The sequence below is a fragment of the Oncorhynchus nerka genome, linkage group LG9a (genome assembly GCF_034236695.1).
Source record: "Oncorhynchus nerka isolate Pitt River linkage group LG9a, Oner_Uvic_2.0, whole genome shotgun sequence".
NCBI classification, from domain to species: Eukaryota; Metazoa; Chordata; class Actinopteri; order Salmoniformes; family Salmonidae; genus Oncorhynchus; species Oncorhynchus nerka.
Window position 1 is genome coordinate 48,158,666 of NC_088404.1, and position 27,027 is coordinate 48,185,692.

General features: G+C 44.2%; 1 protein-coding gene across 1 annotated transcript; it reads right to left on the minus strand.

The window, feature by feature from the left end:
• Window positions 1-17,743: 17,743 nt before the first annotated feature.
• On the minus strand, window positions 17,744-25,758 carry LOC115134785 (uncharacterized). The gene is made up of 3 exons (XM_029668982.2): window positions 18,805-25,758; window positions 18,584-18,659; window positions 17,744-18,462 (listed from the first exon to the last, which is right to left on the minus strand). Exons 1-3 carry the CDS (start codon window positions 23,380-23,382, stop codon window positions 18,356-18,358), a joined length of 4,761 nt encoding a protein of 1,586 aa, XP_029524842.2. The 5' UTR covers window positions 23,383-25,758; the 3' UTR covers window positions 17,744-18,355.
• Window positions 25,759-27,027: the final 1,269 nt, after the last annotated feature.

A 27,027-nucleotide genomic window follows, 5' to 3' on the forward strand; every position in this document is an offset into this window, starting at 1 on the left:
TTGCCTATCACGAGACATTCACCACCATTGGAAAGAAGTCTCAAAAGAAGAAGTAAACAATCTCAGTGGTATGGCACGAAGGAACAGCTGTTCGGAAGGCAGAGGAGATTACTTCATCTTACCTAACAGCACTGGAGAGTGAGAGAGATGTCAAGCATGCAGTGTTTTGGGTGGATAACTGCACTTCTCAAAATAAAAACTGGTGCCTCTTAACATCACTGCTGAGCGTTGTCAATGCTGACTCAACTTTGATGGAGGACATCACCCTCAAGTTCTTTGAGCAAGAACACACCTTCATGAGTGCAGACAGTTTCCACCAAATGAAAGCTCGACCTGGGGGTGTGGTGTACGACTTCGGGGACTTCCTCCATGTGGTCGCTACTTCCAATGCAGGCAAGGTGGAGGTGGAAAACATCCTGGCATGGAAAGCTGGCCATTCCATCATCAAGCTGAAGAAGGCAGTAGCACCAAATGTCATGTTATGTCTTGTCCCTGTGCTTTCCCTTCTCTTCGTTTCCCCCTGCTGGTCGTATTGGTTACTCTCTCTCTCTCTATCGTTCCGTTCCTGCTCCCAGCTGTTCCTCATTCTCCTAACGACCTCGTTTACTCTCTCACACCTGTCCCCTCTTTTGCCCTCTGATTAAGTCTCTATTTCTCTCTCTGTTTCTGCTTCTGTCCTTGTCGGATTCTTGTTTGCTTTGCCCTTGTCCCGTCCTGTCGTAATCTGCCTCTTCATCAGATGCTGCGTGTGAGCAGGTGTCTCTGTCCTCTACGGCCCGCGCCTACCCAGAGGGACCTGCAGTCGGTTGCCGCTAGCCCTGCAATTCTCCTCTACTACTAGAAGGAGGACTCTCCTGCAAAGATAGAGGATTTATGTTTTCCCTGTTTGGACATCTCCTGTAAAGATTGAGGATTTATGTTTTCCTGTTTGGACATTAAAGGACTCTGTTTCTGTTGAATCGCTGTTGGGTCCTCACTCATCTGCATAACAGAAGAATCCGACCAAGAATGGACCCAGCGACTTCGGATCCTCTCTACTCAGCCGTCGAGATCCAGGGAGCGATGCTAGGCAGACACGAGCAGGAATTGTCTGCTGCTCGACATGCCGTTGAGACCCTGGCCGCCCAAGTCTCCGACCTCTCGAAACATATTCACAATCTCCGCCTTGATCCACCGGCTACTTCCAGGGCTTCCGAGTCTCCGGAGCCCAGAATTAATAACCCACCGTGTTACTCTGGGAGCCTACTGAATGCCGCTCGTTCTCACCCAGTGTGATATTGTGTTCTCTCTCCAGCCCAACACGTACTCCAGGGGTACAGCTCGTACGCCTACGTCATATCTCTCCTTACAGGACGGGCTCGTGAGTGGGGCACGGCATTCTGGGAGGCAAGGGCTGAGTGTACTAACCAGTATCAGAACTTTAAGGAGGAGATGATACGGGTTTTTGATCGTTCAGTTTTTGGGAAAGAAGCTTCCAGGGCCCTGTCTTCCCTATGTCAAGGGAATCGATCCATAACGGACTACTCTATAGAGTTTCGCACTCTTGCTGCCTCCAGTGACTGGAACGAGCCGGCGTTGCTCGCCGTTTTCTGGAGGGTCTCCACGCGGAGGTAAAGGATGAGATTCTCTCCCGGGAGGTTCCTTCCAGCGTGGATTCTTTGATTGAACTCGCTATTCGTATAGAACGACGGGTAGATCTTCGTCACCGAGCTCGTGGAAGAGAGCTCGCGTTATCCGTTCCCCCTCTCCGCATCACTACCATCTTCCTCCAGTGGCTCAGGTGCTGAGCCCATGCAGCTGGGGGTATTCGCATCTCGACTAAGGAGAGGGAACGGAGAATCACCAACCGCCTCTGTCTCTATTGCGGTTCCGCTGGTCATTTTGTCATTTCATGTCCAGTAAAGCCAGAGCTCATCAGTAAGCGGAGGGCTACTGGTGAGCGCTACTACTCAGGTCTCTCCTTCAAGATCCTGTACTACCTTGTCGGTCCATCTACGCTGGACCGGTTCGGCAGCTTCCTGCAGTGCCTTGATAGACTCTGGGGCGGAGGGCTGTTTTATGGACGAAGCCTGGGCTCGGGAACATGACATTCCTCTCAGACAGTTAGGGAGCCCACGGCCATGTTCGCCTTGGATGGTAGTCCTCTCCCCAGTATTCAGCGTGAAACGCTACCTTTAACCCTCACTGTCTCTGGTAATCATAGCGAAACCATTTCTTTTTTGATTTTTCGTTCACCTTTTTTGGGCCATCCCTGGCTAGTGTGTCATAATCCTTCTATTAATTGGTCAAGTAATTCTATCCTCTCCTGGAACGTCTCTTGTCATGTGAAATGTTTAATGTCTGCTATCCCTCCTGTTTCTTCTGCCCCCTCTTCACAGGAGGAGCCTGGTGATTTGACAGGGGTGCCGGAGGAATATCATGATCTGCGCACGGTCTTCAGTCGGTCCAGGGCCACCTCCCTTCCTCCTCACCGGTCGTATGATTGTAGTATAGATCTCTTTCCGGGTACCACTCCCCCCCGGGGTAGACTATATTCTCTGTCGGCTCCCGAACGTAAGGCTCTCGAAGATTATTTGTCTGTAGCTCTCGACGCCGGTACCGTAGTCCCTTCCTCCTCTCCCGCCGGAGCGGGGTTTTTTTTGTTAAGAAAAAGGACGGGACCCTGCGCCCCTGCGTGGATTATCGAGGGCTGAATGACATAACGGTTAAGAATCGTTATCCGCTTCCCTTATGTCTTCAGCCTTCGAGATCCTGCAGGGAGCCAGGTTTTTCACTAAGTTGGACCTTCGTAACGCTTACCATCTCGTGCGCATCAGGAGGGGGACGAGTGGAAAACGGCGTTTAACACGCCGTTAGGGCATTTTGAATACCGGGTTCTGCCGTTCGGTCTCGCTAACGCTCCAGCTGTCTTTCAGGCATTAGTGAATGATGTACTGAGAGACATGCTGAACATCTTTGTTTTCGTTTACCTTGACGATATCCTGATTTTTTCACCGTCACTCCAGATTCATGTTCAGCACGTTCGACGTGTCCTCCAGCGCCTTTTAGAGAATTGTCTTTATGTGAAGGCTGAGAAGTGCGCTTTTCATGTCTCTTCCGTCACATTTCTCGGTTCTGTTATTTCCGCTGAAGGCATTCAGATGGATTCCGCTAAGGTCCAAGCTGTCAGTGATTGGCCCGTCCCTAAGTCACGTGTCGAGCTGCAGCGCTTTCTCGGTTTCGCGAATTTCTATCGTCGTTTCATTCGTAATTTCGGTCAGGTGACAGCTTCTCGCAAGTTGACCCCGCGGTTCATTGGTCCGTTCCGTATTTCTCAGGTCGTTAATCCTGTCGCAGTGCGACTTCTTCTTCCGCGACATCTTCGTCGCGTCCACCCGGTCTTCCATGTCTCCTGTGTCAAGCCTTTTCTTCGCGCCCCCGTTCGTCTTCCCCCCCCCCCCCCCGTCCTTGTCGAGGGCGCACCTATCTACAGGGTTCGGAAGATTACGGACATGCGTCCTCGGGGCCGTGGTCATCAGTACCTAGTGGATTGGGAGGGTTACGGTCCTGAGGAAAGGAGTTGGGTTCCATCTCGGGACGTGCTGGACCGTTCGCTGATCGATGATTTCCTCCGTTGCCGCCAGGTTTCCTCCTCGAGTGCGCCAGGAGGCGCTCGGTGAGTGGGGGTACTGTCATGTTATGTCTTGTCCCTGTGCTTTCCCTTCTCTTCGTTTCCCCTGCTGGTCGTATTGGTTACTCTCTCTCTCTCTATCGCTCCGCTCCTGCTCCCAGCTGTTCCTCATTCTCCTAACGACCTCGTTTACTCTCTCACACCTGTCCCCTCTTTTGCCCTCTGATTAAGTCTCTATTTCTCTCTCTGTTTCTGCTTCTGTCCTTGTCGGATTCTTGTTTGCTTTGCCCTTGTCCCGTCCTGTCGTAATCTGCCTCTTCATCAGATGCTGCGTGTGAGCAGGTGTCTCTGTCCTCTACGGCCCGCGCCTACCCAGAGGGACCTGCAGTCGGTTGCCGCTAGCCCTGCAATTCTCCTCTACTACTAGAAGGAGGACTCTCCTGCAAAGATAGAGGATTTATGTTTTCCCTGTTTGGACATCTCCTGTAAAGATTGAGGATTTATGTTTTCCCTGTTTGGACATTAAAAGACTCTGTTTCTGTTGAATCGCTGTTGGGTCCTCACTCATCTGCATAACACCAAAGCCGGCAGAGATGGCTGAGATCCAGTTGAGGCGTGGATCCAGGAGCCTCTTCTACAAAGTCTCCCATGAAGAAAAGGACTTCACAGAGCTTGACTTCATCATGAAGAAAGTCACTCTATAGACACCCTCAACACTACGTACACAGGATAGAGGGATAGAAGAGTCCAAGAAGATGGACATAATCACCAAGATGTGTCCTTGATGCCTGCAAATCGAAGGCAGTTCTGGAATGTCTTACCTGTGAACAGCATTACTTCTTAAAGCTGTTATTAATTCATTCAAAAGTGTTATTTGAAAAAATACAAATAAAATGTTTTTATTAGCAAACTCATGGTCATTTTCTATCATTTGTATTACCCTACATCATATGATTAACACACGGGACGAGACCCGTAATCATCTGCGCAATCCACAAGGGCACGAAAGCCCAAAACACACAGCACAGGTACTCACGCGCACCAACGGACATTGTAATAATAATCAAAAGTCCAATGTAAACTAAAGGGCACACTTATACAAGTCCTATTCAGTGGGAATAGGGGACAGGTGTGCGTAATGAAAGTTCCGGCGGGATCCCTGACATCCGCGAAACGCAAGAAGCATGAATGCTCTGACTTCTGTGGCCAATGCAGAATTTGGATTGACCATGCAGAGTCCATAATAGTAATAATAATAGTAGGAATAATAACAACAGTAATAATAGTAATACTCATAATAATAGTAATAATAATCATAATAATAATAGTCATAATAGAAATAGTAATAATAATCATAAAAATAGTAATAATAACAATATTAATCATTATAATTATAGTAATAATAGTAGTAATAGTATTGATAATAATACTAGTAGTAGTAATAATAATAATATATGTCATTTCTGTAGCGCTTTTCATAGATTCTCAAAGCGCTTCAACAACAAAAAACAAACAAGCAATATATCAGGACAGGTCAACCAATAGAGGCCAAGTCTTTGAAAGCTGAAGATGGAGGGTCCATTCATGGCTTGAGCAGAGAGAGCTGGTCAGAGAATGGTAGATGATGGTGATGGAGTTTGCTGATGATCTTGTAGAGGGCAAGTCTGGGAACCAGCCTGAGTCTTATAGTCACTGGATTACTCTTCCACTCTGGGTAGCACCCACTTGGGTGATGCCTCAGCGTTTCTGGGCACCAGAAAGCTCACCTCACAAAGTTCCAAATAGTAGCCAGTCATCCTCACTACGAACACCCCACTGCACATCTCTGATTCAGAGGGTTGAGTTAAATGCAGGAGACACATTTCAGTTGAATGCATTCAGTTGTGCAACTGACTAGGTATCTTCTTTCTTTACCTTTCCATCCCAGCATATTCTGTAGTATTCATAGTATATTCATAGTATACTCATAGTATATTCATAGTATATATTCCTACTACCCTTCCTCCTTTTTAAAATATGTTTCTATTACTTGGTTGTATTTATGTCTGTGTGTATGTGTGTGTGTTGCACTGTTGAGGAGAGCCTGTGAGTAAGCATTTCGCTGCAACATTTACGTCCTGTATTCTGGGAATGTGACCAATATATTTTGATTTGATGAGGCACTAATTAGCCAAATAAATATAAGGTATTAAGGGGTGTGAATACTTTCTGAAATCACTGTACATATTGGTATGTTTAATCACAGAAATACAGTAGATACATTATATTATGGTTTTCTTTGTAGCCTATTGGTTTTGTGGTTGTAAATTGAATAGTACATATTGGAAACGTATTTATGGTAGGCTGGCATTGCTTAATTGATTACGTGGGTCTAATTTGATCCACAGAAGTGTATTGTACCATATCACAACGTGATGCTGAACCCCTGAGCAGCACGACTTTCCATGTTTGAAGCAGGCCTGTTGTTTTGACAAGACAGCTGTGCATGGCTGCATCTCACTGTAGCAGGTTGTAGACTATGTTTTGGTTATTTGCCTTTTGTTTGCTGCATTTGTTTACTGTTAATGTAACTAGCCTTAATATATTGTAGATTGTGTCATATCTTTATCAATCTTACATTTTGTTTACTAGTCATACTACTTGATACCGCTGTTCACGTTCAATCGTTGCATTCACAGTTGTGTCAGTAGGCTATTCCAAGCCAAACTGCTATTCAGTAGCCTATTTTTGTTTGCATGCATGAATAACTAGGTTACTAGGCTACTTTCAGCATTTAGTTTGTATTATTTTGTACAGCTGCATTCACATAGGCTGTTTGTAATAAGTGAATTACCCTATCTATCTTGTAGCCTATATATTCATTACCAAACGGACTTGCTTAAGTGTGTAGGGCACTGTCCATGGTGCTGATACGTAGCGGAGATACAACAGATTTTGCACCAACCTACCTTACTTCAAATGCACTCGATGATCTCTGAGTCTCAGCATTTGAACTTTATGTTTGTGATATAAGCAGAATTCAATATAATTCCAATGCAAGAGCCCCCATAAATGTGCCCCCTCATCGATTTCGACTGCCCGCTTAGTAAATGTTTCCTGGCGCCTGGTGTGCGTGAGCGGCCTCGGGCATACGGGTCTGATTAAATGGCAATTCCTCACACACAATGATCTAAGCCAAATCGATCCATTTTATAGACTCCATGCTGACGACAGGAGATTTACACATAACCTCAGACATGCACCCGTTTCCATAAATGTTTCAGTGTAATCAATACAAAAACTGTCTACAGTCAATAATTTCAAGGTACGCATGTAGCAATAGAAATGGACTTACTTTTCGCGCCTCGTCGCCGTCCATGCTACACGCCTAATTCGTTCTCCAAAATGAGCCGGTAAAACTTCATCTGAGGTTGCCAAAGCTTGAATGCTATTGAATATTAAACTGGCTTAGAAATAAGAATTAATAGAAATTCCAAAAAAACATTGAAATTATTGCGTCACAATACCAGGCAGCCATTGGGAGTGTACCCATGAAGTGTACCAGTCAATTTCCAGGGTTAGAGTTCCAAGCCCATTCTATTCATTCTTATTTCTGTGAGCCAAGGCCTACTCCCGTCATGATGTAATTTGCAGTCCACATCATTAAGCATAAATCTTAGACCACAGATGCTGAGATGCACTATTTTGCTCAAAATATATAGCTTTTACCCTTTGGTGTAAGCTGTACAGTACCGTTTAGAAGTTTGGATGCACCCAGTCCTTCAAGGGTTTTTCTTTATTTTAAATATGTTCTACATTGTAGAATAGTGAAGACATCAAAACTATGAAACACATATGGAATCATGTAGGAACCAAAAAAGTGTTAAACAAATCAAAATATATTTTATATTTGAGATTCTTCAAAGTAGCCACCTTTTGCCGTGATAACAGCTTTGCACACTCTTGGCATGAACCAGCTTCACCTGGACTGCTTTTCCAACAGTCTTGAAAGAGTTCCTACACATGCTGAGCAATTGTTGGCTGCTTTTCCTTCACTCTGTGGTCCAATTAATCTCAAACCATCTTAATTGGGTTGAGGCCAGGTCATCTGGTGCATCACTCCATCACTCATCTTGGTCAAATAGCCCTTACACAGCCTGGAGGTGGGTTAGGTCATTGTCCTGTTGAAAAACAAATGACACTAACACTAAACACAAACCAGATGGTGGTTAAGTGTGCCTTGAATTCTAAATAAAGCAAAGCACCCTCACACCATCACACCTCCTCCTCCATGCTTCGCGGTGGAAATCACACATGCAGAAATCATCCGTTCACCTACTCTGCGTCTCACAAAGACACGGCCGTTGGATCCAAGAATCTCAAATCGCAGGCTGTCAAATCAAAAGGCACTCCTTCGATAAAGTTGTTTTTGACTAAAATGAAAACATGTAATTTTCACAAGGTTGTGGAGTAACATATTCAACTACTTATTATTGGCTCGAATTCGGGTTGTGCCTTTAGATTGACAAAATTAACAACCAATGCAAGAATTTTTCACTTGTCAAACCCTGCCCTGGTCTGCTTGGTTTGTTTCGTAAGTGTTCAAGAAAGTCTTGTGATGTTGCGCCTCTTGGTTCAGAAATTCTGATGTAACATTAAGCCTGTTTGAAGAATAACATTTACAGGAAAAATATACAGGAATCCTAGTCTCTCAGCCTGTATATTTTGTGCTAAGCTATCAATGCTAGTTAGCAAAGTATCTAAACCTGATGCATCTGAAATAACTATCGTTTGAAGTTAAATACAGCCTCAGTGACTGTTCAAGCAAACAACAACACTGGAGGCTTATTGGAACTTCTAAAAAGTATGAAGTTTACGAGTAATTAAATACCAAAAATATAGGCTATTTGGAACGGACACAATGGCTGCAACTACGGTCGGTGATGGTGGGAGTGGTTTTGCCGAATGGACCCATAGGAGTTTGAGCCTTGAACAACAGAAAAATATTGAGTAACTACTCTCATTCTACAGGTTTTTAAGCATCTAGTTACAGACGTTAGATTAAGACATCCAGAGCAACACATAGCAGGGAGCTCCAATATGATCAGGAAACTAGACCAGTTATATAGATCGCTGAAAATGACTGTCAATCATTTCTTGTATTAGTCATCTCAGGGATGGTACTTGAAAAATGTAGCAGAAGCAATTTCCGGTTTAGCTCCTCACTAAACAGTCTATAGACATGAAATCATAAAATTACACAACTGAATAGGACAAAATAAAACCACCAAAATCTGCAATCGAAAAAAAAACTGGCAGTGAAAGCAAAGATCCAAGTCATCTAACCAAAGGTAGTAACTGCAGGCAAGAGTGAAATGGATTCAATAGGGTTGGTTGTTTGAAAAGTTCAAATGAAAGACTATTTTTAAATTAGTTTCCAAATAATTTGTTCTGCTTTTAAATTAGTTTTGCTCCTTTTGTTTACAAATCTACAAACGATTCTCTCAACATCCATCACTTCTCTCAATCTTCACATTCTCAAACATCTAGGGCGTTTTACTAAGACATATGCAATGTACACAACTGAAAACTGCTCCCAAAAAAACAGGACTCTGCCCTTGCCACCAAACTATACTTGATTTTCAGCACAGCGAAAGACCTCACATTGAAAATATATATATGTGATCAAGACAAAGGAGATAATTGTGGACTACAGGAAAAAGAGGACCGAGCACGCCCCCATTCTCATCAACGGGGCTGCAGTGGAGCAGGTTGAGAGCTTCAAGTTCCTTGGTGTCCAGATCACCAACAAACTAACATGGTCCAAGCACACCAAGACGGTCATGAAGAGGGAATGACAATGCCTTTTCCCCCTCAGGAGACTGAAAAGATTTGGCATGGGTCCTCAGATCCTCAAAAGGTTCTACAGCTGCACCATGGAGCACCTGGTTGCATCACTGTCTGGTATGGCAACTGCTCGGCTTCCGACCGCAAGGAACTACAGAGGTAGTGCGTATGGCCCAGTACGTCACTGGGGCCAAACTTCCTGCCATCCAGGACCTCAACACCAGGCGGTGTCAGAGGAAGGCCCTACAAATTGTCTAAGACTCCAGCCACCCTAGTCATAGACCGTTCTCTCTGCTACCGCACGGCAAACGGTACCGGAGCGCCAAGTCTAGATCCAAGAGGCTTCTAAACAACTTCTACCCCCAAGCCTTAAGACTCCTGAACATCTAGTGGGAATATATGCATAATTTTTCATGCAGAAGTTTGAATATTCGCATGAAAATCTGTAGCCAATTGGACGGAAACCTAGCAAATGACAGGAAAGAGATTTAGTTTATGCATTTGTGGTGACTTAAGAATGGTATTTACAATATTGCATATGGATAGGAATAAAATACCTCTACAGTTACAGTATGTCAGATACCAAGATTATCATTGACTGAACAGGATGGTATTTAAATATTGTAGGTAACAGTGTTACTCACCTGGACCTCTAGAGTTACAGTTTGAGATACAGAGATCAGTTGACAGGTTTTCTGAAAAGGACATACCAGGCCTTTCCTGCCAGTATGATTTTGACCGTATTGTATCATTTTTTTGTTGTGGTTAGGCACTGTTTACTGGACAGTCTCTGGACTCATGTCCGTTTACTCATGTCTGACTCCCAAATCCAATTGTCTGGAACAATATCCCTCCTTTATTTTTTACATTGTTAATTAGCAGGATGTCTGTTAAGCAGGGGAAACAATAATGTGGGACATAAGGAGGAAATGTCAGCATGGATTTGTGTATTAGCCTCTGGCAATGTGGGTAAGGAGAGTAAACAAACATTATAATCAATTCAGCTGTACTGAGAACAAACAGTTTTATTTTTTTACTAATTGCTTAATCTATAACACATTGGTTGATGTTTGACAGTTTTTCAAAAAGCAAAATGATTTGGACAAACCTTGACATTTTGGCTACAGATGCAGTCATTCTTTTTTAGTTATAGATTATAAAGGGGTGGGTGTGTATGAAGTTATGCTTAAATCCTCTAAGGACATAGAAGTCTAAAAACGATCAAGTAGTCTGAAACAAAGTACATCCATTTTTATTAGAACTGTTGTAAGGGTCGCCGGGGGATTCATAGTGAAGATTCTAGGACGAGGGCTCTCAAAAGGCATGTAGGAAATGAAGTAGGCAGCCAAAGCTCAAAACTTAAATACATGATAAACTTGTGGAAACACAAGAGATTCACACAGTGCAGAATGATTTCCCAGTGGTTGTAAATACAATCTATTTTTCGACAGGATATTCATATTTTTGATTTGAGATAGACAAGTCATTGACCTGCCTACCCCAGTGCCGTCCCTGGCCAGGATGACTTGAAGAAAAGAGTACAGAGATGACGGATTAACAGGCAGCCTTATGGCCTATGATTATTTAGTCTCAGCACAGAAGAATATACAAGAAAAAGCTGTAGGGTGATTTATTTTCACACAGGGTAGACAACATTCCTCTTTTACCATCCTCCTTAAGTCCGGTCAACAATGATGCTATCACTTTTTGAATAATAAACTTCAAAGATTAAAATAACATGACAGAAAGATTATCAGTGGGCTTTCCACATACAATTCTGACTTGGGTAATGCACTTGCCTAATGCACAACTGTTGGATGTTCTTAAGTCTGACTTAGGTAATGCACTTGCCTGATGCACAACTGTTGGATGTTCTTAAGTCTAACTATAAGCCCCTTTCTTCCCATCTACTTGCCTCAATAAACATACCATATCTCATATCACTGACTTTACCCGACAATGAATAATGTCACAGTATAATTTTAGTCCGCTTATATACAATAGGCAGCTTAATTCAATACATTCCTTCTGGTAATTAGAGTCATATTACATAATATTCATTTCTTTCCTTAAATCATGTTTATTCATGTTTCCAGACATAAAGGAGACATCAGCTTTCTAGTGCTTACCCGCTGAAGCATAAAGCAATTTAGAGCCACTGTGCTCTAGTGGAGCAATATGTTCACATATTGATTTTTCTCAGTTGGGCTCTGGAGTGTGTGTTCAGACTATAGCTGAATCTCCTCTATCTCTCATTAGGTGCTGTGAGGCAGATGAGGGAGAAAAAAGAGCCACAAGTTCTCAGGGAATACATGTACAGTATTTGTAACCCTGACCCATACATATAGGGAGATGTAGACTTGTCAGTCATATCTCTAAGTATACTGCATTCAACACATGCATTTGTCTGGCAAGGAGACTGCTCTCTTTGTGATGTAGCATTGGTTAAAACATGACAACAGACAATGAAAAAGGAATCTTCAACCTCTTTTCAACCTTTGGATAAAAGCGTCTGCTAACTGGCGTACTTGATATTGAGCAACTCAGGGTATAGAATGTCAAAAGGAACAGAGGTGGCTTTGTACACTGACCATCAGGGCCGGTTCCAGGCATAAGCGACATAAGCAGTAGCATAGGGCCCCCGACTGCTAGAGGGCCCCCTGACCAAAAATAAAGAAATAAACATACCCCCAAAAATTTAACTCAGTAAAATGTGGTTGTGTATATACATGAAGTATGTGGGCACCCTTCAAAATTGTGGATTCGGTGAATTCAGCCACACCGTTGCTGACAGGTATATAAAATCAAGACACAGTCATGCAATTTCCATAGGCCTTACTGAAGAGCTCAGTGACTTTCAACATGGCATCGTTATAGAATGCTCCAACAAGTCAGTTTGTAAAATTTCAGCCCTGCTAGAGCTGCCCTAGTCAACTTTAAGTGCTGTTATTGTGAAGTGGAAATGTTCAGGAGCAACAACGGCTCAACCGCAAATTGGTAGGTCACACAATCTTACAGAACGGGACCGCCGAGTGCTGAAGAGTGTAACGCGTAAATATTTTCTGTCCTCAGTTGCAACACTCACTACCGTATTCCAAACTGCGTCTGGGAGCAACGTCAGAACAAGAACTGTTTGTCGGGAGCCTCATGAAATGGGTTTCCATGGCCGAGCAGCCGCACACAAGTCTTAAATCCACATGCACAATGTCAAGCCTCGGCTAGAGTGGTGTAAAGTTCGCCGCAGTGGAAACACTTCTTCTGGAGTGATGAATCAAGCCTCACCATCTGGAACGACAGATGATTCTGGGTCTGGCGAATGCCAGGAGAATGCTACCTGCCCCAATGCATACTGCCAACTGCAAAGTTTGTTAGAGGAGGAATAATCGTTCAGGCTGGGCCCCTTAGTTCCACAGAAAGGACATTTTAACACTACAGCATACAATGCCATTCTAGATGATTCTGTGCTTTTAACTTTGTGGCAACAGTGTGGGGAAGGCCCTGTCCTGTTTCAGCTTGACAATTCCCCCATGCACAAAGCGAGGTCCATACAGAAATTGTTTGTCGAGATCGGTGTGGAAGAACTTGACTCACCTGAACAGAGACCTGACCTCAACCCCATCGAACACCTTTGGGATGAATTGGAACGCTGACAGCAAGCCAGGCCTAATCGCCCAACATCAGTGCCCAACCTCACTAATGCTCTTGTGGCTGAACGTAAGCAAGTCCCTGCAGCAATCTTCCAACATCTAGTGTTATAGCAGCAAAGGGGGAATCCATATTAATGCCCATGATTTTTGAATGAGATTTTGGACCAGCAGGTGTTCACATACCTTTGGTAATGTAGTGTAGTTTAGCCGGCTATCTAAACTAGTAATAATTACGGCCAAATGCCGTGCCCAGGGGCTCTGACCTCCAGAGGGCACCCATTTATTTTGTTAGTCATTCACACTCAGATATCTTATTAACATGGCATAAGTCATTACAATATGTGTAGAATTGCAGGAAATTTGCTTTAAATCTGCAAACATTTCTATCCACCCCATGGCTAAATGTGTAAAATTGAAGGAAAAAAACTGTAAAACTGCACATTTTCTATCTGTGCCCCAAGGCGTACTGAGTATAATTGCATGACATTTGTTATAAAAAGTTCTCACTGTCCCATAGCAAAATATGTAGAAATGCAGAGTTACAAGATGTTTTGAATGATGATGTCCCATCCTCCCAGGCTGCTGGCCTGGAGTAGTATCAGATAGGGCCAAAGTAGTGGCATTTTGGTGAGGTTTTAATGGGATCAGGATTAGTTGGTAAAGCAATTGTTTTTGTATTTAGTTTTAGTTTTCATATTTTTTTAATTCACAAAGTGTAATGAATTCATACTATAGAATAGTAGACTGATACACAGCCAATACAGCAGCATGCACCTATGACATTTATTTGTGGACCACCATAATACAGAAGAAGAAGAGACAATTGATACATGGATTGTGTGCCGTTCAGAGGGTGAATAGGCAAGACAAAAGATTTAAGATTGAATTGCCTTTGAACGAGGTATGGTTGTAGGTGCTAATAGTTTCCTGTGTGTATCAAGAATGGTCCACCACCCAAAGCACATCCAGCCAACTTGACACAACTGTGGGAAGAATTGGAATCAACATGGGCCAGTATCCCTATGGGACGCTTTTGACACCTTGTAGAGTCCATGCCTCGACAAAGGTGTTCTGAGGGCAAAAGGGGTGCAATGGAATATTAGGAAGGTGTTCTTAATGTTTTGTATACTCAGAGTACAGCCAAACAACAAGGAACTGGCAGTACATCTGTGTCAGAGTCTCTCTACCGCTCTCTCTGAATTTGATATAAAACCGTCTGTGTTCGTCATAGAACGATGGGACTAGTTTCCGTGGATGCTGACAGATTTCCAGCGTTGTGCTTTGTTTCAAGCAAGCAGTGACGGGCCCTCTCCTCTGATGAGCAAATTCAATTTTAGGTGGGACTTTCCAGCCTCCAATGGCTGTGGATATTTAAGTGATAATGCCGGAGAAGCTGGTGTTTGGAGGATATATTGGCGCGGGTGTTTATAGGCCTGAGACGAAGTGCCAATACAGGTACATGGAGTGAACGTTTAATAACTGAAAGACATTAAACAGAACAGGAACAGCGTCTGGACAGGAACACACAACACCAAGTAATGCGTACACAGGGAACACCACGAGGAACAGATAGATATACAGGGGCAATCAACCACGTGAAGGAGTCCATGTGAGTCCAATGAGCGCTGCTGCGCGTAGTGATGGTGACAGGTGCATGTACAGACAGGTAGCCTGGCGCGGAGGGGGAGTGGGAGGAGGCGTGACAATATCCTCCAAACACCGGCTTCGAGGATACATCAATAACAATGAGCTAATCAGGTACGATTTCAACCGGCATAGAAAAATGTGCTGTTGTTAGGACACTATTGTTCAGAGGAGCCAGCCAACAACACAGCTAACACAATAACTACAAACTAGAGCTGGAAAGACTGCAAACTAGCTGCACTTCCTTTCGTTTGACCTTTTTTTCAATTGACATGTCTTTGTATATTTCCATAAAAATCACGACTTGCTGAGAAACGCTGCCTGGCATCTCTCTTTCTCGTCCGAACCCCGACCCCCTTACACGTTCATTACTATGGGACAGTTGGAGATCGAATTTGAATATTTGAAACAATGTTGCAGATGTCGGAGAGAGACTGATGTTTATACAAATCTCCGCTGTTGAAAACTAAATGTTAGTCTAAAGAAATGTGAGATAATGTCTAGATGCTTTTTATAGTGGAGATCAAGTTTATAACTTCCCTGCCTGGGCTGATGAGACAGTCAGATGGAACAGAGTATATAAGCATTTTAACGTCATAGATTTAGCTGGTGGTAATTTGTGGAATAGACACCGGCTGTAATGCGCTTTTAACCAATCAGCATTCCGGGTTATACCCACCCATTGTATAAATGGGTGATTCATGTGTTATTTTATCCTATCCTATGTATTCAAACTACTAACAGGCATGGTTGCCAAAGAGTTATGATTAAGGTCATCTCGGATTTAAACTAGCCGTGAGGTCCTGATTAAGGTGTAGCAGGATAAACACCACACTACAAAAGGTGAGTTTGGTCATTGAGTCATCATGCCCCGTTATTCCATGAGCATGCCTGCAGGAGAGGGAGAGAGAGAGAGACGGAACACTGAGGACCTAATCCCCTTATTAAAGCTGAGTCTTGCATCCCAAATCACTCTATACCACTTGACTAGAACCCTATGGGCCCTGGTCAAAAGTAATGTATTGTATAGTGAATAGGTGCCATTTGAAATGCAGTCTGGATCTCCTCAACACAATTATACAGATGAGTTTCCACCGTTCCACTGTGCCTGAGGTTACGGTAAAGCCACCAGAGTGGGCTTAGCTGAGCCTCTGAGTTTCCCTGCTAGTATGAATGGGCCATGATAAAGTCCTCTTTTTCAACTGTCTTCCTCTTCTGTATTACTTTCTTTGTCTCCCCAAGTTAGGCAAACAGAGTAGTCACATAAACACGTGGTGCATAAATATCAGTCAAATCATACTAAACTCGCTTGCCAGGCTTCACGGTTCCGGATGCTGAATACATGCAAGAATATGGCAGCTGGCCGTAAGACTCACATTCTCCTATAACTTCAAATATATACAACCTGAAGTATATACACTGAGTGCACAAAACATCAAGAACACCTTCCTAATATTTAGTTGCACCCGTAAAACATCAAGAACACCTTCCTAATATTTAGTTGCACCCTTTTCCCCCTCAGATCAGCCTCAATTCGTCGGGGCATGGACAAAAGTGTCAAAAGCATTCCATGGGGTGCTGGTCCATGTTGACTCCAATGCTTCCCACAGTTGTGTCAAGTTGGCTGGATGTCCTTTGGTTGGTGGACCATTCTGATTCACACGGGACACTGTTAGCGTCAAAAACCCAGCATCTACACTGACATCAATAAAGATCATAGCTTTCACCTTGCACCTGGTCCATCTATGTCATGGGAAGAGCACTCATGTTTTGTACACTCAGTGTATATTACACTGCTTTAACACTGCTAATTCATTTGGCAGACAGCAATGTTGTATTTCACACTAGAAACTCTGAATTCAATATACTGTATATGATTCATCAAGGCCAAGGCAGAGTTAGAGGAAGATGTAAGTATGCATTTCACCTATTCTACTCAGTTGTGATAAATACATTGATTCGATTTTCTGATAGAAGATATTTGTCGCCATCTTGAGGCCTTTTCTAATGGCACAGGCAATGGCAACTTCAGACGTCTAACACCAATATAGCTTTTGTTGAGCAAGCAAATATCGCCATCAAGTTGACATACATCAATTCACTTTTATTCATTTACATTATTTATACTATAATATAACGCTCCATAATGAATATCTTATACCACTATGGATACATTTACATTTAGATTTAGCAGACAAGTGACATCCAGTGGAACAGTAGTGCATCTAAATCTTTTAAGGGGGTGGGGGGGTGAGAGGGATTACTTTATCCTATCCTATGTATTCCTTAAAGAGGTGGGGTTTCAGGTGTCTCCGGAAGGTGGTGATTGACTCCGGTCCTGGCGTCGTGAGGGAGTTTGTTCCACCATTGGGGGCCAGAGCAGCGAACAGTTTTGACTGGGCTTTCCTCAGTGGTAGGAGGCGAGCAGGCCAGAGGTGGATGAACGCAGTGCCCTTGTTTGGGTGTAGGGCCTGATCAGAGCCTGAGGTACTGAGGTGCCGTTCCCCTCACAGCTCCGTAGGCAAGCACCATGGTCTTGTAGCGGATGCAAGCTTCAACTGGAAGCCAGTGGAGAGAGCGGAGGAGCGGGGTGACGTGAGAGAACTTGGGAAGGTTGAACATAGACGGGCTGCGGCCTGGATGAGTTGTAGGAGTTTAATGGCACAGGCAGGGAGCCCAGCCAATGCGAGTTGCAGTAATCCAGACGGAGATGACAAGTGCCTGGATTAGGACCTGCGCCGCTTCCTGTGTGAGGCAAAATGTTGTAGAGCATGAACCTACAGGAACGGGCCACCGCCATTATATACCCTTATAGAAGTCATAAAATGACTAAGCCTAGTTCATACCCTTCGCAAAATGCTGATCCTGCATTCTTGTGTAAATGTTTGGGTTTTTTTGTGTAGCTGCTTGTAGTTATTTCTTGTGTACGTATGTAGGGTATAAACTACGCTTTAGTCCCATGTCATCAAATTAAAACCTAAATTAAACTGAAAAATTATGAAAGATACAATATTAATCCAAATCTGCAATACAAATGCTTTATTAAAACAACCATTAAAAAGTATGTAAGTGATTGAAAAATAAAATACATAGTTCCTCAAAGCCCAAAAAGTTTAGCACCACTTTCCTAATCGTAAGAGTAGAAGCTGCTGTCGGCCTTCCCTCCTTGTCATTTTTTGATTTAGGCTAAATATCTACATCAAATTTAGAGGCTGCAATGGACGTGGATCAATGATTACAATAGGGAGAGGACATCAGATGTACAGCACATCTAGTCAATTGGTTGGGCTTCTTAGCTTATCTTCCTAATCACAGGAGAAGCTGTAGATGTCTGAATGACATTTAGAAGCTCACATTCCTAGTTACAGGAGTGGGAGCTAATAAGGGATCAAAAGACCCAGGTGGAATTGTGGTGTTGACTAGCCTATAGTGGATCTTCCTTAAGGAGTATAAACTAATGGTAAGCTAGTCCACTGACAGCCTGGTTCAAATATAGCAGCATTAGGGGATTCAAAATGAAAACAGAAATGAACAACAAAAATAAAAATGTTGTATTGAGGCCAGTTGTGGTGTCCTCCTCAGATGTAGCCTGGCAAAAGCAACTGACATGGGCTGCACGTCATCCAGGCTACCCATCAGAGGACCCAGAGGACTTGCAGGTGACCAAGCGTTTCCAGGCCTTCTGGACTCCCCAGAAGAAGGCCCGGATGCCTTTCCTCATCTTGGATAATTTAACTGGCAAGAAGATGAAAATATGTAAGAATTTCAGATGGATAATTGTCTGATAAAACAATAATTTATTACTTCTTTATATATAATTGTCCCATAAGAACATTTCCCCCCCAGGAATACTCACTCATAGGTGGAGAATCCACAGCAATGTACATCTCTGGCTGGATTGTAGTGTCTGTAACGACGATGCTCATGTTGGACTGTGATCAGAATTCAAGAATGCACAATTAAACTTCAATTTCACTTCCTTTACATATTCCTATAAATTATACAGCTATACTTACTGGTGCCGATACCAAAAAGCACAACCAATGACCATTCAAGAGTAACCTGAGCTTGTCTTACCTTTCTGCCGGTGGCATAATGCACCCCCTCAGATTCCGCATCCTCCAAATCATTACTGCATGAGTCTTCAAGGTCTGAGGTCTCACGGTCATATGGGTTGGAAACTGAGGGTTTCAAGATGGCCAGTAGCTTGTGGGAAACAATGACAGAGACAATGGAAAGCATCTCCTGATCCTCAAATAAATCGTCCATTTTCAAGGAGCGTTTCAAACGCTTGACCTTCCCAAGGTCAGTGTAGATGGCATCTGCCAGCTTCGATGTCATCTTAGAATTGAAACTTTTTTGCTGGCTTTCCATTTCCTCAATCAGATAGTTGGCCACCTCATCGTCGAACAATCGGATCAGCTCAGTCACCAGATCACTGATCTGGATGCGCTGACGCTTGTTGGTCCTTTTTGGCATACGGCATATCTTCTTGACAAGCTTCATCAGGACTTCTTCTAATATAAGCTCCCTAATGAAGCTGGTGGAACCGGATGTCACTTGTTCCACAGTGGACCACTCTGGCTGTTCAATCTCAATCTTGATGCTGCTCTGCTCAGCTTTCTTATTCAAAGATTGACGGGTTGTCATTTCATTAAACAAGGCTGTCAATTCTTTCAAGTTGAGTGTAGATTCCAGATTTTTGGTGTCTTGAAGTTTGGATGGTGCATCCATAATTCCGTTCGTGACAAGACAGACAATGTCCTTGTGCAGCTTGGGTGCCTTGTGGCACAGTATCTTCTGTAGGGCTTCCTCTGTGCCATAGCGTTGCATCAACTTTCTATGCACAGACAGCACCAACTGAAAGATGTCTGTTGCCTTCAGGCAGACATTTGCTTCCCTCCACCTGTTAGTCACCCTCACCCACAGAGCACTGGACAGCTTGTTGGTCACATCCTCAACTAGGGTCCAGCTGGCCAGTTTATCCTGGGTCCGAGGAACAATCAGAGACCGCAGCCGGACAATGATATCCATCACCGCGTCAACATGAACAATAATATACACAGGTTGGGATGCCTTCACCTCAGCTGAGCCACATCGGCTCTTAACCATGACCTTGTCCTGGTCTGTCCTTAGGCAGATGTCTGAGGAGAGCGGCCTGACAGAGACTTTGGGTACGATTGAACCCAGACGGTTGACTTCCCTGGTGACTGCACTCGCAATGGCTGTTGTCATCTCCCCGCTCCCACGGCTCAAAGCTCGCCTCAGAGCATCAGGAGAGCCCATGTGCTCCTCCAGCTCTCTGCAGAGGGCACTTACAATCTTTGCACTTGAGGGGCGGGAGTACGGCGTCTTGAGATCCTTGGTCATTTCCAATGCTGAGGTAACGTCTGGGGAATCGGACATGTCCCGAAGGACAGAAACCACCATGTCCATTGCCACATCAGAGAGAGTGGTGGTTGGGGATGACACAGGTGATGCAAAGTCCTCTGAGTTAAGCTCATACCCATGAAGCAGCTTGGTGATCAGGTCTACAACCACCTCTGGTGTGGAATGTAGACTGGGAGAGTCCTTGTCGGAGGTCTCAATCATACAGGATTCAATTTCACTCAAAGCCCCTCTGACCATGATGTTTGTCTCAGAGTCATCGGGTACATGGTTCTCTTTGAGGTGTTTGATACCTGCCTCACACAGCTCTTTCACATGTATGTTCTCGGAAGACACCACTGCTTCTTGAATAGTAGGTGGTTGATTGGCTATGGTTATAGCCATGATTGTCCTTACCATCAGAGGACAAAGCTTTGCAACCAGTTCATACTGTATCTTAAAGTTCTCAGAGCGGCTGTAGTTCATGGGTACCTCAGGGATGTCAAGGCCCTGAAATAGCATCTTCCGTACCAGTTTGCCCACTACACCCTCCAGTAGGCAATTAGTAGGGCTCGGGGTCTCATTCCCTCTGCCACTGGTGCTGGAAGGTAACTCTTGCTTCTTGTGAAGGCCATGAATGGCCTCACTTTGCGCAATACAACCCTCAACAGGCAACTCCTCCACTGCAATCGTGTGCATAACCACATTGACGTCGTTGGTGTGGGGTCCAATCAAAAGCTTCTTATAGGTTGGGTCTGTGACATATTGTAAAACACCCCCACCTGTCTTTAAGTTCTGAGCTTTATCTCCAAATGTCCTATCCAGGAGACACAATACTGACTCAGATAGTGGGTCAGTGAACTCCTGGAGCTCTAGGCTGCTCTCAACTTTGAAGGGGCTGAGGCTACAGCTTATCTGGGAGCTGTAATAAGAAGCCTGCAGCTCTCTCTTGGACTCCAATCTGTCATGCAGCTTTGGATATAAGGCATCTGCAATGGAGTCTGTGAGCCGCTCATCCAAATTAACAGAGAAAATATTATTCAGGCTTTTGTTGGAAGCCTCCTCTTTGGTTTTCCTCAGGATGTCCCGCACAGCTTCCCTTGGGGCAGAACCAGAAGTGCAAACATGTCCATTGGATGGTGTCTGGGTGGCAGTAAGGGATTCCTTGATCAAGAAACTCTGGAGTTCGGTGGCCACTTCCTTAGACATCTCCCTTCTGATCTTCAGAACAGCAGGTGTCAGTGTAACTTTCTCAGAGGTCAAAGGTGTCAGAACTCTGGTCAAAGTTGAGGGGCATCTGAGATGATCACCCAGACCCTCTAAGTCATCAGAGCAGGACACCTTGGCAACTTTAAATAAAACCAAACTAATAAGGTTCTGAGCCACAGCAGATGATTTTGCTGATGCTGCCTGGAGGGTCTCTGAACTAACCTGATTGGAGGCAGCCATCTTTGTTGTTGCCCTAGTAATGATGTTACTCACAGGCTTGATGGAGTAGCTCATAAACTGGGATCTCAGGCTTTCAAAGACTCCCTTCACTCTTTCTGCCTTCAGGTCTTTGTCAGTGGCAAATACACATGACTGTACAGCATAGAGAGATACAGGGAGAGGAAAGCCCAATGGTGAAGCCACATCTGTGATATGGATGGAGGACTCTGAGGGTGTCCCCTCAAGGCACCTCTGCAGCAACTTTATCATCTCCAGGACTCTGGCATTGTCCTGTGGTGAGGTGGAGCACTCTCCTGAGAGGTTCTCACCGTCTAGTGTGTTCTGGATTCCAAGCAGTGTTGTGCTGAGTATCCTCCTGTCATGGGGAAGCACTCCCCTCAGTGCAGAAGAGGACCGGCTCTGTGGTGCTGGTGTGTTGCATGGTGTTGATGCACCAGAGACGTCACTTCCACTGTCATCATCTTTTTTGGTCCTCATTATAATAAGGATTTCGTCAATGATCTCATCACTGTAGACTTCTAAGTCCTCTGTGGTAACATGGGCCGTTGGGGTGGCGATACTCAGAGTACGACCCCCAAGAAGTTTGAAGGACGTCTCCGACCCACTGCCAAGAGGGCCAACAGACACACATTGCAGTGTTTCGCTTGATGACGAAGAACAACTGGAGGAGAGATCAAGCAGCTCCTCCTCCAAAGTCGGAGAGGAGGAAAGAATTCCCTCCATTTTCAGGACAGAGATAACATCCGCAAGTGTTGAATCTACAAGGTCCTCACCTAGTGGGCTACTCCTTAAGTGGCTGACAAACACCCTTGTAGGAGAATGGGAGACTGTGGTGGGAGATGGAGAGCCCTCCTCACCATTCACACTTGACCGCGCCTCCACAATTGCTAAAGACTGGGAGATGACGGAACATACAAGTCCGCCAGCCCGCTCAATAATGGAGGGGAGGGAAACATCCAAAGGGGCTGGAGGTGTCACACTCCCTCCTTGGCCATTTCTATCTTGGCTGAGGCAGATCAACGAGACTTCAGTAGCAAATTGATGCTCCCGCACAGGGCTGCTGCTAGAGTCAGGTCCAGGAACATTTGAAATGGAGCTTACAGTCAGGGAGCAAGGAATGTCACTCCTACTGTCTGAAAGCTTGATGGAGCACGAGGAGGGGAGGTTGGTGTTGGTCTCATCGCTGGAGATTAAGGAGGAGAAAGGGGCCACGGTCAGTTTGACAGGGATGACATGCCCACGACCTACCACAGCAGATAAGGTTCCAGAGTAGTCAGTGGCAGTAGGTGGTTTAGCAAAATGTGGTTTAGCAGAATGTGGTTTAGCAGGTGTTGGTTTAGCAGGCGTTGGTTTAGCAGATTGTGGTTTAGCAGGTGGTGGTTTAGCAGATTGTTGTTTAGCAGATTGTGGTTTAGCAAGTGGTGGTTTAGCAGATTGTGGTTTAGCAGGTGGTGGTTTAGCAGATGGTGGATTGGCAGAACGTGGCCTAGCATTCAGGAGGTTCTTAGTAGAGATCTGACTGGAGAAAGAGTGTGCTCGTTCCTCCCTGGACAGAGAACTGCTGCTACAATAAGTCTGGACAGCAGTGACTGGTTCATCAATGGAGATTGGGGAGGACCTACTGTCAGGACTCTGAGTGAGACAGATGACATTGACTTTGGAGAGTAGGGAGGTACAGTTGACAGAGCCCTGGGTTGATTCTTCGTTGGTGTCTTTGCTGATGGGGAGCATATTCTCTGCAGCACTTTCTGAAGCTCTCAGCCTTATAAGGTCAACCAAGGCAGGGATCAGGATGCTATTTACCTCCTCCAATACTGAGCTCCTTATGTGCCCAATCATGAGCAGCAAGTCCCTAACAGTAATCTGTATTTGTGAACATCAACAGAATTTATTAAGATTTACAGTATGTTGGAAATCAAAACACATGTTAATACATATCAAATTATTTTAAAACGTAAATATAACAAGTATACCTTTCTTTCTTTTTAGCAATCACTCTATATCAAATGTGTGGTCTCCATTGTTGCAACTTAATCATCTTCCTCATCTAGACTTTTTACATTTACCAAATTGGCAAACGCATTTCACATCATATTATCCAATGACAGTGGCAAGACAAAGTATATGAACCCGATTGGAATTATCGGAATGTCTGCATCAATTGGTCATAAAATTAGATTTAATCTTCATCTAAGTCAGAACAACAGATTAACACATTCTGCTTAAACTAATAACACACAAATGATTGTATTTTTCTCGTCTATACTGAATACATCATTTAAACATTCACAGAGTAAGTTGAAAAAAGTATTTGAACCCCTAGGCTAATGACTTCTCCAAAAGCTAATTGGAGTTAGCTAACCTGGAGTACAATCATTGAGACGAGATTGGAGATGTTGGTTAGAGCTGTCTGCCCTAAAAAAAAAAACTCACAAAATTTGAGTTTGCTATTCACAAGAAGCATTGCCTGATGTGAACCATGCCTCAAACAAAAGAGATCTCAGAAGACCCAATATTAAGAATTGTTGACTTGCATAAAGCTGGAAAGGGTTACAAAAGTATATCTAAAAGCCTTGATGTTCATCACTCCACGGTTAGACAAATTGTATCTAAATGGAGAAAGTTCAGCACTGTCGCTACTCTCCCTAGGAGTGGCCGTCCTGCAAAGATGACTGCAAGGGCACAGCGCAGAATGCTCAATGAGGTTAAGAAGAATCTTAGAGTGTTAGCTGAAGACTTAAAGAAATCTCTGGAATATCCTAACATCTCTGTTGACAGGTCTACGATACGTAAAACAATAAACAAGAATGGTGTTCATGGGAGGACACCATGGAAGAAGCCACCGACTTTCCAAATAAAAACATTGCTGCACGTTTGAAGTTTGCAAAAGAGCATCTGGATGTTCCAGATTCTGTGGAGAGATGAAACTAAAGTTCAGTTGTTTGAAAAGAACACACAACACTGTGTGGAGAAAAAAAAAACACAGCACACCAATATCAAAACCTCATCCCAACTGTAAAGTATGGTTAAGGGAGCATGGTATCATGGTTTGGAGCTGCTTTGCTGCCTCAGGGTCTGGACAGCTAGCTATCATCGATAGAAAAATGAATTGCCAAGTTTATCAAGACATTTTGCAGGAGAATGTAAGGCTGTTCGCCAATTGAAGCTCAACAGAAGTTGGGTGATGCAACAGGACAACGACCCAAAACACCGAAGTAAATCAACAACAGAATGGCTGCAACAGAAGAAAATATGCCTTCTGGAGTGGCCCAGTCAGAGTAGGGGACGTCAACCCGATTGAGATTCTGTGGCAGGGCCTCAAGAGAGCGGTTCACACCAGACATCCCAAGAATATTGCTAAACTGAAACATTTTTTTAAAGAGGAATGGTATAAAATTCCTCCTGACCGTTGCTCAGGTCTGATCTGCAACTACAGAAAACGTTGAGGTTATTGCTGCCAAAGTAGGGTTTAGTTCACCAATCGAAATTCACAAGGCGCGGTCAAGTCCAGATGAAAAGTCAAAACAGTTCTATTACAGTTCGTAGAAACATGTCAAACAATGTATAGAATCAATCTTTAGGATGTTTTTATCATAAATCTTCAATAATATTTCAACCGGACAATTCCTTTGTCTTTAGAAATTAAAAGGAACGCAGCTCGCTCTCACGGCCGCGTGCATGACTTAGCTCATGGCCTTCTGCCAGACCTCTTAGTCAAACAGCTCTTAGTCGCTCCCCCTTCATAGTAGAAGCCTGAAACATGGTTCTAAAGACTGTTGACATCTAGTGGAAGCCTTAGTAAGTGCAATATGACCCCATTTACACTGTATAGTAGAAAGGCAATGAGTTGAAAAACTACAAACCTCGGATTTCCCACTTCCTGGTTGGATTATTCTCAGGTTTTCGCCTGCCATATGAGTTCTGTTATACTCACAGACATCATTCAAACAGTTTTAGAAACGGCAGAGTGTTTTCTATCCAAACCTACTAATATATTAGCTTCTGGGCCTGAGTAGCAGGCAGTTTACTCTGGGCACGCTTTTCATCCGAACGTGAAAATACTGCCCCCTATCCCAAACACGATAAACTGAACATGTGGCTAACAGAAATGGAATAATGTGTCCCTGAACAAAAAGGGGGTTCAAAATCAAAAGTATGTGCCAGTTCTTGCTGTGAGATGTTACCCCACTCTTCCACCAAGGCAACTGCAAGTTCCCAGACATTTCTGGGGGGTGGCCCTACTCCTAGCCCTCACCCTCCGATCCAACAGGTCCCAGACGTGCTCAATGGGATTGAGATATGGGCTCTTCGCTGGCCATGGCAGAACACGGACATTCCTGTCTTGCAGGAAATCACGCACAGAACGAGCAGTATGGCTGATGGCATTGTCATGCTGAAGGGTCATGTTAGTATGAGCCTGCAGGAAGGATACCACATGAGGGAGGAGGTTGTCTTCCCTGTAACGCACAGTGTTGAGACCGCCTGCAATGACAACAAGCTCAGTCCGATGATGCTGTGACACATCGCCCAAGACCATGACGAACCCTCCACCTCCAAATCGATACCGCTCCAGAGTACAGGCCTCGGTGTAACGCTCATTCCTTTGACGATAAACGCGAATCCGACCATCACCCCTGGTGAAACAAAACCATGCCTCGTCAGTGAAGAGCACTTTTTGACAGTCCTGTCTGGTCCAGCGATGGTGGGTTTGTGCCCATTGGCGACGTTGTTGCCGGTTTCCTTACAACAGGCCTACAAGCCCTCAGTCCAGCCTCTCTCAGCCTATTGCGGACAAACTGAGAACTGATGGAGGGATTGTGCGTTCCTGGTGTAACTCGGGCAGCTGTTGTACCATCCTGTACCTGCCCGCAGGTGTGATGTTCAGATGTACCAATCCTGTGCAGGTGTTGTTACACGAGGTCTGCCACTGCGAGGACAATCAGCTGTCCGTCCTGTCTCCCTGTAGCGCTGTCTTAGGTGTCTCACAGAACGGACATTGCAATTTATTGCCCTGGCCACATCTGCGGTCCTCATGCTTCCTTGCAGCATGCCGAAGGCACGTTCTCGCAGGTGAGCAGGAACCCTGGGCATCTTTCTTTTGGTGTTAGTAGAAAGGTTAGTATAAAGGCCTCTTTAGTTTCCTAAGTTTTCATAACTGTGACCTTAATTGCCTATCATCCGTAAGCTGTTAGTGTCTTAACGACCGTTCCACAGACGCATGTTCATTATTTGTTCATGGTTCATTGAACAAGCATGGGAAACAGTGTTTATACCCTTTAAAATGAAGATCTGTGAAGTTATTTGGATTTATATGAATTATCTTTGAAAGACAGGGTCCTGAAAAAGGGAAGTTTATTTTTTTGCTGAGTACTTTTTCCACCCTGCACTGTGAATGTTTACACCGTGTGTTCAATAAAGACATGAAAAAGTATCATTGTTTGTCTATTGTTGTGACTTAGATGAAGATCAGAGAACATTTTAGGA

What these genes read in the sequence shown, in the direction of transcription:
- LOC115134785 (XM_029668982.2), bottom strand. Translation starts at nt 23,382, where the DNA reads ATGATTGGGCACATAAGGAGCTCAGTATTGGAGGAGGTAAATAGCATC. An exon ending in ATTATGCCACCGGCAGAAAG is followed by an intron (nt 18,660 to 18,804) that starts GTAAGACAAGCT and finishes TTCTGATCACAG; the next exon opens with TCCAACATGAGCATCGTCGT. An exon ending in TGTGGATTCTCCACCTATGA is followed by an intron (nt 18,463 to 18,583) that starts GTGAGTATTCCT and finishes TCTTCTTGCCAG; the next exon opens with TTAAATTATCCAAGATGAGG.